The sequence below is a fragment of the Puma concolor genome, chromosome E1, assembly GCF_028749965.1.
Source record: "Puma concolor isolate L17-30 chromosome E1, mPumCon1.1.hap2, whole genome shotgun sequence".
Taxonomy (NCBI): domain Eukaryota; kingdom Metazoa; phylum Chordata; class Mammalia; order Carnivora; family Felidae; genus Puma; species Puma concolor.
Genome location: NC_141680.1, coordinates 49,646,209 through 49,666,078, shown reverse-complemented (window position 1 = coordinate 49,666,078; position 19,870 = coordinate 49,646,209). Strand labels below are relative to the sequence as shown.

The following is a 19,870-nucleotide window of genomic DNA, read 5'->3' as shown; positions in this document are numbered from 1 at the left end:
TACAATATGTGTGTGTTTTTTAACATTTTATAAAGTTTAGCCCTGTCCATTGACCTATCTTAATCCTATGTCAGGAGCTTTCAAATATATATTTATGTTTAAGCCCTTGAGTGAAAATAAGAACCACTGGTAGTTTTTAAAATAAAAATATTATGAGTTCCACATTTGAGAGTAAAAAATTTCACTTACATAAATGTCTTTATTTCACAGATGTAAAAGAAGTTTTAGATTCTGACAATGATAAATCCTTTAAGGAAGAACCAATGGAAATAGATGATGATGTGAAAACAGAGCCACATATAAATTGTCAGGAAAGTTCTCAAGTAGATGTGGTCAATGTCAGTGAGGGTTTTCATCTAAGGACTAGTTATAAAAAGAAAATTAAATCATCCAAACTAGATGGACTTCTTGAAAGGAGAATTAAACAGTTTACACTGGAAGAAAAACAGCGCCTTGAAAAGATGAAGTTGGAGGGTGGAATTAAGGGTATCGGAAAGACCTCTACAAGTTCTCTGAAAAGTCTTTCTGAGTCTCCAGTAATAACTAAAGCAAAAGAAGGGTGTCAAAGTGACTTGCTTATTAAACAAGAACAAAGCCCTAATGCAAGTAATGATAAATCTGAAGATTTGATTCGGGGATGTTCACAGAGCGATTCCTCAATTCTTGGAATCAGTGATCCTGATCATACAACAAACAAACTTTATCCAAAAGATCAAATGTTAGATGACGTCTCCATTCAGAGTCCAGAGACAAACTGTCAGAAACAAAATTCTGTTGGAAATGACATAGATGAGAGTCTCTCTGAACCTACCAGTAAAGGCCAGGAACCTAGTAAGATTAAAACCAAAGGAAGTGATTTTCTCGTTGATGACTCCAAACTAGCCAGTACAGATGAAATTGGTACTTTGATCTATAAGAACAAAAAACCACTCATACAGGAGGATAATGACACCATTGTTTCTCCTTCCCAGAGCCCTTCACTTCCATCAGTACCTAAAAGTATCGATGATAGAGATATCCCATCTCTGTCAAAAGCAATGGACTTTGAAGGAAAACTGGGATGTGACTCTGAATATAATAGCACTTTGGAAAATAGTTCTGATACTATGTCTATTCAAGACAGCAGTGAAGAAGATATGATTGTTCAGAATAGCAGTGAAAGTATTTCTGAACAGTTCATAACTCAAGAACAAGGTATTGAAGGCTTGGAACCATTGAAACGTGAGTTTGTTTCAGATCAGTCCACTGGAAACTGTGACAAGAGACCACAGAGTAAGGTAACTGAAGCAAATGGTAAAAAAACAAGTCAAGAACAGAAATTAGAGGAGAGATCAGTTAAATGTATTGATCAAGTCAATCTAAAAAGTAGCACTGACAAAAAGAATAATGAAAATCGAGAGTCTGAAAAGAAAGGACAGAAAGCGAGTACCTTTCAAATAAATGGAAAAGATAATAAATCTAAAGTATATTTGAAAGGGGAATGCTTGAAAGAAATCTCTGAGAGTAAAGTAGTAAGTGGCGATGTTGAACCAAAGCTTAATAATATAAGTAAAATAATTCCTGAAAATGATATTAAGTCTTTGACCATTAAAGAATCTGCTGTAAAGCCATTCATGAATGGTGATGTCATCATGGAAGATTTTAATGAAAAAAACAACGTGGAAACAAAATCATGTTTACTGAGATCTTCTGATGCTGGAGGTGACTACCAGGATGGCCTAGAGACCCTGCCTTCAACCAAAGAGTCTGAGAGTATACATACTACCACACCTCCACTGTCTTGTCCAGAAAGCAGTTCAACAAATCAGGTAGAAGATATGGAAATTGAAACCTCAGAAGTTAAGAAAGTTACTCCCTCACCTGTTACTTCTGGAGAGGAATCTAACCTCAGTAATGATTTTGTTGATGAAAATGGGCTGCCTGCCAGCAAAGATGAAAATGTCAACGGAGAGTCTAAGAGGAAAACCGTCATCACAGAAGTCACCACTATGACATCCACGGTGGCCACGGAATCAAAAACCGTAATCAAAGTAGCAAAAGGTGATAAGCAGACTGTGGTCTCTTCCACAGAAAACTGTGCCAAATCCACTGTCACGACCACCACTACAACGGTAACAAAGCTTTCCACACCCTCCACGGGCAGCAGCGTGGACATCATCTCTGTGAAGGAGCAAAGCAAAACTGTGGTCACCACAACAGTGACAGACTCACTGACCACTGCAGGAGGCACTCTGGTAACATCTATGACCGTGAGCAAAGAATATTCCACAAGGGACAAAGTGAAACTCATGAAGTTTTCAAGACCCAAGAAGACTCGTTCAGGTACTGCTCTGCCATCCTATAGAAAATTTATCACCAAGAGCAGCAAGAAGAGCATATTTGTGTTGCCTAATGATGACTTAAAAAAGTTGGCCAGAAAAGGAGGAATCCGAGAAGTCCCTTATTTTAATTACAATGCAAAACCTGCCTTGGATATATGGCCGTATCCTTCTCCTAGACCAACCTTTGGTATCACTTGGAGGTATGTACTTTAAAATGTATTTGGGGAAGGGAGAAAGTCTTAAAAGCAGTATCTAGTAAGCATCTCTCTCTCTCTTTTTTTTTTTTTTTTTTGTAAAAAATGAGATATAATTGAGATAAGACAGGGAAGCGGAAATTTAATGGACCAAGTTAGTAATGGAAATAAGATACAGAGAATCTTGAATTTGGCCAGCTGGGAGGTACCAAAGTTTACTTAGGGAAAAATGTTAAAAGACTGAAAAAAATATGTGGGAATTCTTTAAAATGAAATTCAGTTTTACTTTTCACAAGACGGAAGAAACAGGGAAAACGTAGTTGTTTTTGTGGTCTGACTTTCCAAGTTACTGCCATGTGTTTTCCTGGGGAATGAGAGAGTTACAGAATTGGATAATCAACTTTCTGGAGTTTGGTATTTTATTTCTATTAGGTAATTCATAAAAACATAAGATACAGGAGACATGCCTGTGAATCACACAAGGTCCATCATGATGTGGAAATCTTCCTAATGTAATTTATTTGCATGATAAGCATGTGTTTTTGGAGTTCTCTGTTATTTATGTGCGAAGAGGTGGTCCCAAGAGGGTCCTGAGGAACGAGTTTTTAAAACCCAGAAATAGTCTTAAATTAAGGTTTTCTGGGCATTAAGCTTTGGGGATGAGTCATAAGTACATAGTGCTGTCAGTTGTAAGATCGTGTAGTTTTATATTGGAAAGGATCTTAGAAATTCTTATCTTTTATAGATGTGGAATAATTTGCCTCTGGCCACAGAGGGACAGAGTTAGGAATAGTGCCCGGTTTTCCTAAACCCCCAGTCCAGTACTTTATCTGCTATATCACATTTTCACATATCTGTCCTTGCTTTGTCCTTTTTCATGTCCTTGTCTTTTTATCTTTTCACCCTCACCACTGGAAAGGATGAAACATAAACACCGAAGACGTAAGAGTTGTGTGGGGCATGCTCAGGAGTCAGGAACAGTCTTTGATTTCTGCTAGATTTTGATAGGAACCTAAAATTATTTCAGCAAGTGACTGAGCAGACTCCATTTCACGTTAGGCTTCATTTCTGTGTATCTGTCGTTCCACTTTCTTTAAGTTAAAATCATACGTGTGTGTGTGTGTGTGTGTGTGTGTGTGTGTGTGTGTGTGTGTGTGTGTGTTTCTTTTATATTACAGCTGGCTAGTATGATCAAAGAAAACCAAAACCAAAACGAAGTGTAAATGAGTACTCTCGATAAAGAAATTAACTTATTAATATCACCAGTCATATTTGGTTTGACCAAGGTTTTTATAACTCATCTTTTGATTTGAATTAAAATATCACTCCATTACACATTCAATAGAGACAGCTGAAAAGTACAATTTCTCTGCAGGGCCTGCAATGAAGGATTTGCAGAATCCTGCAGGGAATCAAGGAACTCTTCATTACAGTTCATGGATTTATAGGATTACTCTGCACTTTTCTGCTTTCTTCATTGAGAGCGGTCCCAAAATGTATCCTTGACTGTCCTGCAGGTAACTTCTTTCCCACTGGAAAAGTTACTATGTACAAATACTTTAATTACAATGACCTGGCAGTTGTGGAGGCCGACCTTTCTGCTCTTTTCTTTTCTCAAGTGGAAGGTAGGCTCAACTGGGAAGTACTTTTCTCTGAACCAGTTCTGATCACGTGTTGCCCAGGGCCCTTTTCTGCACGGCTGGGTTTCAGGAGCCTTGTATTGTTATGTTTTAATATGCACTGTGGGCACCACTGGTATCTGTTTAGTTAATTTCTCATTTTTTAATGGAAGGAAATACCTTCCTGTACATTTTAAACAGATATTGCCATCAGATACATGCTAACGTCTGAATTTGCTGAAGTTGAGAGAAACATAATCCCTTTTATCTAACAGAGGCATGGGTAAATATGTAAACTATTCTTGACTTTAGAATGCATTTTTAAAAAGTGTATTGCTGTAAAAATCATGCATGGGAAATGCATTTTTATACTCACACTTGAATCAATTATGTCTGATGCTTAGCGTAGAAGCTAAGAATGTCAGAGGTGCATGTTTGATCTTTATTAATTTAATGGTAAGGCTGAGCAGCAGTGAAAAGCGAAACTTGTCTTGTCAACTCATTAGGCCTCTTTTTTCTTCCACGCTGTCCATTCCCTTACTTCCTTTCTCCTGGGCCCTGATTCTGTGTTTCATTATCACTTTGAACCAGTAGTTGTCTCCCCAGCTCTGCCCCAGTGATCCTCCTAAAAGGCAGATCTACCCTGTGAATGTTCTGACTGAGCTGAGCAAGCCTTCAGCTGCGGGGCAGGTAGGGGACAGCCTTCGCCTGTACACCCCCATCTGTGAGAAGCACTTCCCTCCATGACCCATCCTACACTGCAGACGCTTCCGAGGCCTTAATACGGATCGCCTTTAATGCTCTTCTCTTACCCTTCCACTTGGTGCGGCACGTCTGGCTCTGCCTTCCTCTCCCATGCCAGCTTCATCTCTCGCCGCACCGCCACCCCCCTGCCCTCCGGTCGTAGCACGCCAGATGTGGTTCCCGGAGGAAGCGTGTGCTGTTGCACACTTTCCTCCTGAGCGTACATACGTGTGTCCCTTGCCCTTGTGCAGCCATCCCCCCCATCTTTGTCCTTTGAGACTCCAGCAAAGCTCTGATCCCCATCCCTGAGCCGAGTCAGGTGCCCCTCGTGCTTTCCTGTCACAGCTCCTGAGGATACAGGAGCAGATCATAATTCACATCCCTGTCTCCAGCTCCTTTCAGTTAGTCTAAAGCACATGGAAGGCACGCAAGTATTCTTCCAAGGAATGCACGAATGAACAGGCTTCAGGTGTGTTCCTCACCTGGCGGTGTTTCCCTTGTGAAATAGAGACACACTGAAGTTGCTGTTTGACTGTAGAGAGTGATCTGAGGAAGAAGAGAGAATGAGAAACATTTCTCTTTCCAAGTACATCCCCATTTGGTGTCCAGAGTTCCCTAGGCATTTCTGTAGGGTGTGGTCTGAAAGTGACACGTACTTCCCCCCTCCCAGGATACCCCTGCAGCGGTTAGCGTTCGCCCTCCCATTCGAGCATTGTTCTGTCCAGGTCACAGGATTCACAGGGCGGCAGCACAGCAAAGGAGGTACTGGTGTCCCAGGTGGAGATGGGAATGTAAGAAGCTGCAGCAAGTTTTTGGCTAGAGCGGTCCCCTTCTCACACTGTTCATTTCCCCAGCTTCATGTTTAGAATAGAAAGCATTGCCTCTTAAATACAAATTGTCTAAGGTCCACCTTATTCTACCTCTCTTAGAGGAGGGAATTATTTTAGTTTTATAGGTTTTCTGTACACCACAACCAGTTTATTTATTTATGCATGTGGATATTGTCAACAGAGTGTTTAATTACTCAAAGACCACTAATAGAGAATTGAGACCCAAGGGCTTTTTAAAACTATTTTACGGTCAGTTCCATTTTGGGACAAAATATTCATTGCCATTGTAAATTCGTTTTGAAATGTATCTTTAGTATTATTTTCAAAGGAATATCTAAAATGTTCAATAACTTTGCACACAGTGCTTAGTAAAAACCTGCACACAGATTCCTTTGTCTCCTGATCAATAACTAATATAGCATTACCCTTTTTTATTATTCGTTGTGTTGTAGAACTCTAAAGCTACTAATGTGGTTAAAGCGTTACTAGTATTGACAGGTATTCATCATCCAGTAGCTCATGTTTTCCAGAACCACCATTTGGATACAGAATTTCTGTTCATATGGAAAGGTCTTACTGGATTTGTGGGGGGTCTTTTCGTTTTGGGTTTTGAGAAAATTTAAACAGTTTCAGTTTGTTTCAGCACAAATCAATTAGTTAAGATTTTATCCTTCAAAACTCTTACCACATTTAGTAACACCATTACGTCTCTGTATTTTGTTCTCCTTTGAAATTTCTCTAGCACATATTTTGGAATTAGGCTTAACGTTATAAAATCTTCATAAATTCTTGCCATATCAGTCTTACAATGAAACACGCTCATTTTACAAACTTATATGGCGTTTGAAGTGACATACGGACCCCTTTTAAGTTGTTAGATGCATGGTATGCTTAGGAACAAGAAAGTTGTTTTATTAAGGGACATGTAATAGCCAAAGTGCTTACAAAATTGTATTATAACTATTAATAATGAGAACTAGAAATAGTCCTGCAGTTTAATAATAGAGCGTGTGTGTGTGTGTGCGCACGCGTGCGTGCACAATACATATGTCGTTTTTCTTGGGTTTTTCTTTCAGGTATAGACTTCAGACTGTAAAGTCCTTAGCTGGAGTGAGCCTTATGTTACGGTTACTGTGGGCAAGCTTGAGATGGGATGACATGGCAGCCAAGGCTCCTCCAGGAGGAGGGACCACACGGACAGGTAAGGGCTTTTCCTTTTCTAGTCTAAGTTGAAAAGAGAAAAATCACTTGACAGTTCATTTACTTTTAAGCATTTTTGTTATTTATTAAAATATAATGCTTGGGAGGCACCTGGGTAGTTCAGTCAGTTAAGCGTCCGACTCTTGATTTCAGCTCAGGTCATGATCTCACAGTTCATGAGTTCGAGCCCTGCGTCTGGCTGAGCTGACACTGTGGAGCCTGCTTGGGATTCTCTCTCTCTCTCTCTCTCTCTCTCTCTCTCTGTCTCTGTCTCTCTCTCTGTCTCTCTCTGCCCCTCCCCAGCTCGCGCCCATGTGTGCTTCACCGCCATCAAAAAAAAAACAATATAGGGCGCCTGGGTGGCTCAGTCGGTTAAGTGTCCGACTTCGGCTCAGGTCATGATCTCGCAGTTTGTGAGTTTAAGCCCGCGTCGGGCTCTGTGCTAACTGCTCAGAGCCTGGAGCCTGTTTCGGATTCTGTGTCTCCCTGTCTCTCTGACCCTCCCCCGTTCATGCTCTGTCTCTCTCTGTCTCAAAAATAAATAAACGTTAAAAAAAAATTAAAAAAAAAACACCCAATATATATATATGGCTTGTGTTTTTAAAATACAGCTTCGCGGGGCGCCTGGGTGGCGCAGTCGGTTAAGCGTCCGACTTCAGCCAGGTCACGATCTCGCGGTCCGTGAGTTCGAGCCCCGCGTCAGGCTCTGGGCTGATGGCTCGGAGCCTGGAGCCTGTTTCCGATTCTGTGTCTCCCTCTCTCTCTGCCCCTCCCCCGTTCATGCTCTGTCTCTCTCTGTCCCAAAAATAAATAAACGTTGAAAAAAAAAAAAAAATACAGCTTCGCTAAAGTTTGGTAGCACATGTTGTGAGATACTGGGGGCTAGGAAAGGGGGGTTAAATTATAAGGTGAGGCACTTACATGTGAATCAGTCTGAATTTTTAAAAGATCTTATTACAGAGAACAAATCAGTTAAACTGGGACATCCAGAACCCTATGCTTGCTGCTTCTCTCTTCTCTTATTTATTTTGACTGTTTGCCACCGGAAACCAAGCTGCCCCCAAACAGCTCAGTTTAGAAATTTTCAGTGAGCAAGAAACTCAGTATTGTTGCAGTCCAGCAATGATCCTGAAGTCATTAATTAATCAAATGTTTTCAAAAGTTTACTCCATGTGTGTCTCCTTCTTAAAGCACCAGATGTTGTACTTTTCTAGTCTCTATTTTAGGTGGTTATTAATACTATGTGAATTAAATCACCATAGAAACCTCTGAAACTGAAATCACGACGACAGAGATAATTAAGAGGCGAGATGTTGGTCCTTACGGCATTCGATCTGAATATTGTATCCGGAAAATCATTTGCCCCATTGGAGTTCCAGAAGCACCAAAAGGTAAGGAATAGAATGGAAATAGAAAGGAAAGGAATGTTCTTTGTTACTGACCTGTTGGCCACATCTTTTACGAATTAAAATTGGATTAAAATTGTTTCCTTATCTCTTCATTCAACTTCTGAAGAAGATATCTTTTGATACTCAATAAAGTTAACAAGATTCCACTAGACACACAGTGATACCTATAGGCATCGCGCTGAACACAGGGAGGGGTACAGAGAGCTGTAACAATAACTTCTCATAATCAGGCTGTGGAACAGTGATTGACACCAGACCATCGGCTCCAAGAGGGCGGCCACCGAGCCCGTCTGGTTTGTTGTAGTCCTGACACCTGCTGCAGAATCAGACGCAGGAGTGGTCACTGAACATTTCTTGGCTCAAGAGTTAAAGCTGTTTTGAAATAACGTCAGGGGGAAGAAATGATCTAAGAGGCACAAAGAGTGATTCAGGAAACATTTAGGGAGCACCTACGTGGGGACATTAGACAGCGAAGACATGGAAGAACTGGATGTGGCCCCTATTCTCAAAGAAGCAGAGAAAACGTTACAGTGTTGTTATAATGCTACGACACGAGCATCCAAACTGTTATGCTAGAAAGAGTTCAGTCAGGTGACCAGATTCAAGAGCTATAAATAGATTAAAATCAGTATTATTTTAGAAGTCCAGTAAAACCATTCAGGAAAAAAATCTGTTACAAAATGGGCAAAAAGAGAATGCTGTCCTTAGATACAAACATACTATTTAATAGAAGTTAACTGTCCCAAAATGTATAAATTTAAATTTTGAAATTTGATTGAATTAATTCAAAGGTTTATCCTGGAGAATAAATGAGAGTAGATTTTTTGAAAAGAACTTCAATAAGGGGTACCTGTCCTAGTAGAATGATGAAATAAATAGTAAAGTAATTAAAACAGTGCTGTCCTGGAACAGAAGTAGCTCAGTCGATAGGCAGAGAAACAGATGGAAGAGGCAAGTTTCTGACCAGTCTTTAGTCTTGACCCTAGAGCCTTCGATTCAAACCACTGCAGTCTCCTTGAGTCACTTTTCTTTGCCCTTATCACTTTGGATAACCTAGGTCCTTCTGCCATTTCAGCTGCTTCCCTGCTCCCTGAACAAATGGGAAGGTTCAATGCTCGCCTCTCCCTGCTTTTTCTTTTTAAAATCTTACATTAGGAGATTTTACCTATAGGTAGTAGTTTCTGATCCCTTCTTTACACTGGCAACTTTCAAATTCCCCTTCTCAGTTCTGTGATGGGGAGACACACATTGCCAGAGCTGTATGTACATGGCAAGGACACTCAGCCCAACTAGGTGCGAGGAACGCAGTAGGCTTCTTGAAGAATGTTGTATCCACGGTGGGGTCTGCGGGATGAACAGGCATTAGTCATGTGAGGGGGAGCGAAGCCAGGAGGAATGTTACGGGCAGATGTAACAGGCTCTTAGGCCTTTTATATCAGGAGCGAGCAGACCTGGCCCATGAGCCTTGACCCGTCACCTGCTTTTGTTAATAAAGTTTGATTGGACCACAGCCATATGTACTCACTTATGTATGGTCTCTGGCTCATTTCACGAAAACAAAGGCACAGTTGAATAGTTGTTACAGACACCATCTGGCCCACACAATATAAAGTATTTACCATCTGGCTCTTTAAGAAAAAGTTGGCCAACTCTTGTTTTTCATGATATAAGAGGAGATGTCAGAAGTACTGCAATTTTAGAAGCTATATTGCTTAAAATACTCTGATTTTTTTTTGCAAAGAAACACCTACGCCTCAGAGAAAAGGCCTTCGATCGAGTGCATTGCGGCCAAAGAGACCGGAAACGCCCAAGCAAACTGGCCCTGTTATTATCGAAACTTGGGTAGCAGAGGAAGAGTTGGAATTATGGGAGATCAGGGCATTTGCTGAAAGGTAAGGAAACGGTTAACATGTGCTCAGATACTTGAAGTTTTTATCACTTCAGAATTGAAGAATTACCACCTTAAAAGTTTATTCAGTATGTCCTAGTTAATTTTACTTCGCCTTTGGATTTTAAGTGCTAGCTATATATCATTTATTAAAGTCCTATTTCTAATTTTAATGTGTTGTATCCACTTGTCAGTTTCTAATTACCTTTTAACGTTCATTTTTGAAATCGAAATAATTTCACATCTTTTTAGAACATGAGAGTCAACCAGATGTCACTTAATATTTGATGCCGAATGCCTCATAGTGTAGTTTCTGATAAAATTTCTCCTTTGTTTCCTGCAGAGTGGAGAAAGAGAAGGCACAAGCAGTTGAGCAACAGGCTAAGGTTAGTGAACAGAAGAAGGCAGAGGACTTCAAGGCCCAAATGGAGGCTCACCTCAAACAGCAGCGCTTGGCTGCCCGGCAGGTGGGGGAGTTGGTACTAGTCCCACCTGGCAGCGAGTTGACATTTTTAGCCAAGTCCATGCACACCAAAAGCACACCAAAACAGTGTTGATATATTCATGTGGTTTGACTTATTATCTAAAATTCAATGCGTAATTTTTTGTTGTTACTAAAGTATAGTTGACACACAGTGTCACATGAGTTTGAGGGTAATTTTGAAATACGTTTTCCTGCAGAGTTCCAATCTGTAAAATCTCTGTAGTCTATGAAAAAGCAAATTCTACTAAAACTCTGTAAGAGTTTGGTGTGATTTTTAAAAATGTATTTAAAATACTTATTTACAAATGCAGTCAACGTTTCCAATTTTGAAGGCATATCCTCAGCACCCTCAGGAAATAACTACCTAATATGTGTTCAGTTTCCTTGTCTCTCTTTTTTTTTTTTTTTTAACTGATTGAATCAGATGACATTTCTAAATATACAAAACTAAACTTTTCTTCTGAGGAATGAGAAACTGTGTGAAATACCTCACATTCTGTTCACGCGCATAGGATGTTTACAAAAGCACTCCTGTCGAGACTGGCTGTGATGTCGCCGGTGAGCAGTTTGCAGTGGCAGGAGATAGTTCAGCATTGCCATATTATCTTAGTACACCTCTCACCTCCAGCAGTAGCTAGCTCTGCCCAGGCCAGAGTCTTTCTGAGTCTCAGTTTCCTCATCTTTAAGTTATAATACCAGCAACTCTGTTGGGTCAGTCTGAGCATTAAAGAAGATAATTATGACAAAGCGTTTGCCATCAGGTTTGAAATCATTGGCACCTATGTTTTTTTTTTTACATGTGGAAGCTTACATTGTCATGTTGGTAAGGTCAGGACATGTTAGCAATCTATGATGGAAGGTGTACAAATTGGCTTTAATAACCCTCTATTGTAATCAGGCTATGCTTCCCTGTGTAAAATAGTCTAAAATATTTTTTCTGTAAAAAAAAATGTTTAAACTGAGTAATATAAGAAGTTTAGAAAAGATGTTTTCTTATAATTTTCAACTTGCTTGCCTGTTTGTCAACTTGGATAGTGATTATTTAAATACTGACCTGTATTTTATAATTGGATAAATTAACACTACAGTAAACCAGAAATGTTGTACAGTTCCCATCATTTGCTGTGTGCTCTAAATCCCACCGCTGAGCCGCAAGGTGTTCCTGTCTTCAATAAGATGACCCGTGTTTCTTTTATTTGCCATCTGAAAGGTTGGACATTTGTATAGGTTGGAAAAATTTGATTGTTCTTCATTTTTGAATGAAAGACTTACTACTTTCAATAAAATAGGTGTGGTTTAGAGTCATAAAAATATTGGCCTGTGTCAAGAAATTAAATGGAAGGGCAAATTTAAATACATAGGTTCAGAAATAAAATATTTGAGAAATTTGGTGCAGTTTCTTAGATTTGGAGAAATAGTGGGTGGACTTCTTGCAGAATGGTATTGTTTTTATTTGGAACTGTTTCGGTTCATGTCTTCTCTCCCTGACTTTTCTAGAAACGATTGGAACAGCAGAAGCCTACAGCAATTGCAGCTTCCACCACTTCCCCAACGAACAGTACGACTAGTACCATCTCCCCAGCGCCTAAAGTGATGGTGGCCCCCATAAGTGGCTCCGTTACAACCGGAACTAAAATGGTACTAACTACCAAAGTTGGATCTCCAGCGACAGTGACATTCCAGCAAAACAAGAACTTCCATCAGACCTTCGCTACGTGGGTTAAGCAAGGCCAGTCAAACTCAGGTACACGACCGTTCTTAAAGAAAAGATTGCTCTCATTCAGGAAAAAGAAATTTCGATCGTTTACCGACTGAGATGAAACATTTCTTTAGAGAATTGTTTTCTTCCTGCAGCTGATTGAGCGATCAAGCTGCCACAGTTGGTTTGTTACAGATAATATTCCTGATATGACATGAGCGAAACTCCCCTCTTCCATTATTTCCCTCTCAACATTTACATAGTTCACTTACTTTGAGTGGAGAGGAATGTTTTTCTTAAAAAGACAAGAATGAGCCACATTTCATGCCTTGGTGCCCTTCCTAGAAGTCACTACGTTGCTGGTTATTTTAAATCTAAAGCTTATTAAATGTCTTATACCCCATTAGCCACCGGCACAGCTGCCACATCTGCTACAACCATTGCCAGCACAGGTCAGACGTTCCAAATTACAGGCAATCCAGTCACTATGGCAGGAAAAGTAATTACCAAACTGCCACTTCCTGCAAACAGCAAGATTGTCGCTGTAAATGTGCCAGCAACACAAGGAGGTAAGGGAAATGTGAAGAGTTTGAATTCACATTTGCCAGATCATACTGTTGCCATTATTTTTCATTTCCTTTTCACTGATTTCAGTCCTTGGACCTCACATTCTATGTAGCCCACTATAAAACCCTGCCACACGTAGTTTCTCCTCAGAAACCCAGTGACACCTGATGCTTGTTACGAAAGGGGCAGTTGCTAATGACTTCTTCATCTTTTTTTAAGGCGTTGTTCAAGTACAGCAGAAAGTCCTGGGTATCATTCCATCAAGTACAGGTACAAGTCAGCAGACCTTTACTTCATTCCAGCCCAGGACAGCAACAGTCACAATTAGGCCCAATACCTCAGGCTCTGGAGCAACCACAAGCACTTCACAAGTAAGAATTCTTTACAGACTTCTTTTGTTTTAAAGCATTAACCACATCAAGTTGAAGTTTTTAGAATGGCCCCTTCCAGGATTAATTTAGCTCATCTTCCTTTACCTTTTACTCATCTATGCCAAGGTACTGACTTTTTAAAAAATCTGTTATATATCTAAGCATAAATGATATATGAAATGTTAATTTTCAGCATAATAGCATATTAGTTTATGAATCAGAAGAAATGCTTTCTAGGATTCTGTAGAGGAAATTCCTTCATATAAAACAGCAGACAGCATTGGAGCCCCGAGGGAAACTTGGTATGCAACTGAGAAGTGGAATGAAAAATAGAATCCGTGGCATTAGAGCTCGTTGGTTATCGGCCGACATGCACACGTATTATATACATCATTTCCTTGGCTCTGGTATCATGGAAAAGGTTTCAAGTTTTGCAGACTTGAAAATGTTCTGGACGTAACTGTAAAACTGAAAACAATATGCTCTGTAGTCTCTCCTCTAAAACTGTGAAAGGACATTTGGTTTCCGATCTCGTATGCTGTGGGTGACAGATATGTGTTGGACCTCAGGGAGAACACGACCCAACATTTTTCTCTGAACAGCTGCGGTGATTATAGGACAGAGCTTCACTGAGCCATGTGCCTTCCTTCTGGTCTGTAGGCCAGATATCACTTGATATCAGTGACAAAGAATTTTGTATGATCTCATTTGGATTAAATTTTCTTCCCTCAGAATTCCATCGTTATTCTGATGCTTAATATAATTTAAAATGTAATGCCCAAGAGCCTTTGTCATTTCTGTAGATGTAATTATCAACATAGGATGTTTAAAAACTGTGTTCTAAGTCCATCGTGCTTTTTTAGTCTTTTAAAAGCATTTTAATTCATTCTCCTTTGTGTCATTTATAGGTAATCACAGGGCCTCAGATCCGCCCTGGTATGACGGTGATTAGAACACCACTCCAACAGTCAACACTAGGAAAGGCAATTATTCGAACACCCGTGATGGTACAGCCAGGTATTCGTCCCTCCAGCATTTTCATTTTACATCTAAACATCCAGTCTGGGAAATCTGTAATACTCTGTATTGGCTACTTTACATACTAGAAAATACTAATTTGGATGAATACTTCAGGCTGTGATCATATAGTGGTTACTGCTCTGCATTGTGAATGAGTATTCAAAGCATACTAAATTTCTAATCCATTGTGGAGTACATTCATAGATGTTGTTTCATCTCTGGCTGTGCCGATGAGAGAAAATAGATCCAAGTTTGCTTAATAAAAATGTTTTAAAAACCTCTAGTAGATGGAATATATACTAATTCAAGTCATTGGAATAAAGAAAATGAGGAAAGACAACAGTCTGTTTGGCAAAAGACGGAGATAAAATCAAGGAAACAGCTAAGAAGCATTTAAATGGAAAGCATAAAAAAAAGATTACAGAGACAGTGTCAGCCTTTCATTAATGTGAATAAGTTAAAGCTGCCATATTGAAAGCGGAACGCTAAAAGATTGAGCAGAAAATCCCAACTGTACATTTATGAGAAACATACCTAAAGTTGAATTACTACAAAAGGTACACAATAATAAGATGGGCAAAGACCAAAAAAAGAAAGAAAGAAAGGGGGATGAGGTTTGGGGGCGGAAGATAAGGATTACCCTACTAATATTGAGCAGAGTAGAAGTCTGTGATTTTCACATTGTCTTAAAGATAAAAACTTGCAACGAAGGTGTAATTTGGGAACTTTAGGAACCAAATAAGATCACATTGGAGTGTATAAAGCAAAAACTATTTGATATGAAGGAGGGATTAGCAGGAGCGTTGTAGACGAGAAACAGGCTTCATGTCAACTGTTCAACCTTCAGGAATGCACATTGGTTTTAAATATTTATGGGCTGTTTGTACCAAAATGGTCACATAATGAGTCATAGTAAAACCTGATGAATTCTTTCCAAACAGTAGAAGGTGTATAGGCCACATTCTTCAAAGTAAAACAAGAAGTTAATAACTTATTCTGCTAATTTTTACTTGCTTGGAAATTTAAAAACGGGTGTTTTTATAAGTAACTTTTAGGTGAAGGAAACATCAAATGTATAGTTTCAAGCACATTAAGTAGCCCCTAAGTCATGCTGCCAAAGCTAAACTCAGAGGCAAATTTATTCAATAAATACTTGAGCACCTACCCTAGGCAATTAAAATACATTGGAGGACAAAACAGACCAAAACCCATATTCTTAAGTCTTTAAAAAAAAATTTTTTTTAACGTTTATTCTTTTTTTTTTTTTTTTCAACATTTATTTATTTTTCGGACAGAGAGAGACAGAGCATGAACGGGGGAGGGGCAGAGAGAGAGGGAGACACAGAATCGGAAACAGGCTCCAGGCTCTGAGCCATCAGCCCAGAGCCTGATGCGGGGCTCGAACTCACGGACCGCGAGATCGTGACCTGGCTGAAGTCGGACGCTCAACCGACTGCGCCACCCAGGCGCCCCAACGTTTATTCATTTTTGAGAGAGAGAGAGAGAGCGCGCATGTGTGAGCAGGGGAGGGGGCAGAGAGAGGAAGACACAGAATCCAAATCCAAAAGCAAGCTCCAGGCTCTGAGCTGTTAGCACAGAGCCCGACGCAGGGCTCGAACTCACAAACTGCAAGATCGTGACCTGAGTTGAAGTTGGACACTTAACCGACTGAGCCACCCCAGTACATTCTTAAGTCGTAATCAGCATTTAGAAAAATATATAAAACAAGTCTTGAAAGAAAACAGGAGGAAGTAAAATAAAATACAAGTAATAATTAGGAAACAGAAAAGGGCAAGGTGCCTGGCTGGCTCATTTGGTAGAGCATGCGACTCTTGACCTGGGGTTTGTGAGTTCAAGTCCCACTTTGGGTGTAGAGATTGATAAAATCTTTAAAGAAAGAAGAAGAAGAGAAGAAAATGGAAAAGGGCACATGTTATTAAAATAAACCATTCTTTTGCAAGTCTCATCTTGAGAAAGGGGAACAAAATGCTGGTTTACAGAATTAGGAATGAGAAAAAGTGCTATAAAAATAGAATGAACTTTTTTTAATCAAGTAGAATTATCCTTCTAATAAGACTTTGGAGAGGGGTACCTGGGTAGCTCAGTCGGTTTAAGCATCTGACTCTTGATTTCAGCTCAGGTCATGATCTCCTGGTCCGTGGGTTTAAGCCCACATATTGGGCTCTGTGCTGACAGCACAAAGCCTGCTTGAAATTCTCTCCCTCTCTCTGTGCTCCTCCCCTACTCGTGCTGTCTCTTTCTCTCTCACACTAAATAAACTTAAAAAAAAAAAACAAAGACCTTGGAGAATTTTCACTATCCATATTCAGGAACTAAATATGTTTGAATAATGAAGCAGAAGTGTATACTAGGCTTATAAATTTCAAGTCTCGATGACTCATCTCAAGGAAAGAAATCTGCAAAGTTGCTAGAGGATTTCCTACAAAAAAGAATTCTAGACCCTGGTTTTATGGTAAAATTCTTTGAAGTGATTAGGAAGCAATTTCTTTCTTATAAGAAGTAGTTACAGGGAATAGGGGGCAGAAAAGATTAAATCTTTTCCGTTTAGTTTGCAATTTTAGCACAGTTCTAAAATGAAATAAAAAGTATTGTTTTGTTTTTGTTTTTAAATTTTATTTATTTATTTGGGTGGGGGGGAGACGGAGGGAGAGAGAGAGAGAGTCCCAAGCATGCCCCGCATTGCCAGTGTAGAGCCCGATGTGGGGCTTGAACTCACAAACTGTGAGGTCATGGCCTGAGCTGAAATCGAGAGATGCTTAACCAGCTGAGCCACCCACGTGCCATTGTTTTGTTTTTTTTGAAGTCAATTTTCTAAAGCCTAAACAGGACTTACTCCAGAAAAGAAAGTATGATTCATTATTTCACTTAACGCTGCAGCAACAATTGGTAAAATTCAGTATCTGTTATTGTTCAAAACTAGCTGTCAGGTAACTAAAGGGAACAGTAAAACTAATGTAAAGGAGAAAAACAATTACAGATGACAAATGATAAGAAACTTACAAAACAAAAAATTGGGTGATCGCAAGATGTACAGAGCCTTTTGTTCCCTTTTGCCTTTTGTTCCCTTTTGCCTTCTGTAGCTTCAGTTATGTGTTTGACTTGCATATGTGAGTCCGTAAATCCATAATTACACATGAGTGTGTCTTGTGTGTCAGGGAAAAGCCAGATGGCCAGTGGGTCTGGTGAGGCCCAGTGGAGACGAGGAGGAATTCTAGGAATCGTGGCCAGAGAGGTGGAGGAGGGGTGGATGTGTGTAGCGTACCTCTGATTGTGGTCCGATCGATCGGCTTATCCTGTTCCTCCCACACACTAGCCTTTCCCAAAATGGAATCCACAGACTCCCTGGATGTGATACAATTTTTAAAATTAAAAAAAAAATGTTTATCTATTTCTGGGAGACAGAGAGACAGAGTACAAGCAGGGGAGGGGCAGAGAGAGAGAGACACAGAATCCGAAACAGGCTCCCGGCTCAGAGTTGTCAGCACAGAGCCCGACATAGGGCTCAAACTCCCGAAGCGTGGGATCATGACCTGGGCTGAAGTCGGATGCTCAACCGACTGAGCCACCCAGGCGCCCCATAACAATTTTTTAATATTTGAATTTGCATTTTGGTCATTATCTCAAAACAAATTAACATGTACATGTTGTTGGGTTGATGAGGGGTGGGAGGGAGGGGAAAGTGGGTGATGGGCATTGAGGAGGGCACCTGTTGGGATGAGCACTGGGTGTTTTATGGGAAACCAGTTTGACAATAAATTTCATATTAAGAACAAACCAACCATGTACGTGTTGGGGATCATCTGAATGACCATCGTATGATCGTTACCAACCCTTTAATCCATTTGTGTTTATGATAACATCATATCAGTACCAGGGGAATCAAGTAAAGTAATTTTTCATGCATTGTTCCTCAAACTGCAGTACAGGGACATAATGTGGGGTCCAGAAGTTCTCAAATTAAAGCACTTGACTTCACATGATGTACTTTGTTTTTTGGTTCATGTTAATAAATGGGAGAGAATAATGGAGAAAAGTTTTAGAAGAAAGCGTAATGATGGAGAACATACGCTGCTGGTTGTTGGAACATATGATACACGACCAGGATCAGCACTGGTCACCAAAGGAAACTAAACCAATAGACTCACTTAAAGAGGCATTATATGTGAGAATTTGCAGTGTGATAAAATTGTCATTTTGAATCAAGAAAGAAAGACAGTACTTACAGTAAATGATCCTAGAATAATCAGTTTATATTTTTGTGGGGGAGGGGGCTGGCTAGACATCTGCCAACATATATCGTAACTAAGCACTTACTTGGGAGGATAGATTTGATTAGAGAATGCAGGAAAATTTTAAAAGCAATAATTAAAGCTGCAATAAAGAAAACAGACACACACAACTTTGTTAAAAAGAAACAAAAGGCAGAATGCAAAGTAGGAAAAATAGGGGTACTGGGGTGGCTCAGTCGGTTAAGCGTCCAACTTCAGCTCAGGTCATGATCTCACGGTTCGTGGGTTGAAGCCCTGCGTCGGGCTCTGTGCTGTTGGCTCAGAGCCTGGAGCCAGCTTCGAATTCTGTGTCTCCCTCTCTCTCTCTGCCCCTCCCCTGCTTGCCCACTCTCACGCTCTCAAAATAAATAAACATTAAAAAAATTTTTTAAAAAGTAGGAAAAATATATAATTATAATTTATATCTTTAATCTCTAAAAATCAACTATAAATAAGTAGGAAACGTAGAGAAATGAGAAGGAGTGTGGAGAGAGAGCTCGCAAATGAAGCATCATGACTTGACAGGGATTTAAATGCTGACCCTCTATGGTAATTGAAGAAATTCAGATACCATGATACTATCAGACCGTTTCTGGTTGCTGGAATATTGTACTTTACCGATAGTACATAGGGTTGCCAGGGGTCCAGTGAAATAGAATCTCAGTAATGGTGAGAATGTGAGTTGGGATAACCTATCTAAAATTCAGTTTGGTACTGTGTTCCTACTAGAAACGCAGTAATACTGAGAGGAGTTTATTTTAAGGAAAGAACTAGAAGTGCATAAAAATTTATGAACAGGGATTTTACCATAGCATTATTTATTAAAAGATAAAGGGGAAGGTATTTTGAATAGCAGAAGACATTCAATGTTATACATAGGCAAGAATATTAAACACCATTCATTAAAAGAAATACAGAAATACCTATGTATTCACCTATGGAACAAAAGACAGAAGGTGAATGTAAAACATCATAAATGTGATGTGATTCACTAATTAAAAATGAATTAGGACATTATAAATGTAAAATTAGCTGCCAGATCATTACTCTTAGCAACTGTTCCACGGCAGGGGGCAGCGGATTCCACCTGTCTTTTCCTCCAGTTTCAGCAAGTTAAATGAGAATTAAAGTTTTTAGGAGACTGTTGAGCCATCCTAATTAAAATTCATTCATCCAGTAGATGTTTATTAAGCAATGAACTATGGATGCATTCTTTGAATGTTTTGCCTTAATAC

At 39.7% G+C, this 19,870-nt stretch overlaps 1 protein-coding gene across 15 annotated transcripts in view; it reads left to right on the top strand.

The window, feature by feature from the left end:
• BPTF (bromodomain PHD finger transcription factor) overlaps positions 1-19,870 on the top strand; it is a 149,804-nt gene that overhangs the window by 96,640 nt on the left and 33,294 nt on the right. For 8 of the 15 annotated variants that reach the window (XM_086687773.1, XM_086687767.1, XM_086687771.1 and 5 more), the window contains 9 exons: positions 211-2,521; positions 6,785-6,909; positions 8,171-8,299; positions 10,059-10,209; positions 10,549-10,672; positions 12,187-12,433; positions 12,796-12,957; positions 13,175-13,326; positions 14,235-14,343. In XM_086687773.1, the coding sequence (XP_086543899.1) occupies positions 211-2,521; positions 6,785-6,909; positions 8,171-8,299; positions 10,059-10,209; positions 10,549-10,672; positions 12,187-12,433; positions 12,796-12,957; positions 13,175-13,326; positions 14,235-14,343 (3,510 nt within the window). The remainder of the gene's footprint in view (positions 1-210; positions 2,522-6,784; positions 6,910-8,170; positions 8,300-10,058; positions 10,210-10,548; positions 10,673-12,186; positions 12,434-12,795; positions 12,958-13,174; positions 13,327-14,234; positions 14,344-19,870) is intronic. The other 7 variants (XM_086687775.1, XM_086687780.1, XM_086687779.1 and 4 more) reach the window with 3 other exon arrangements.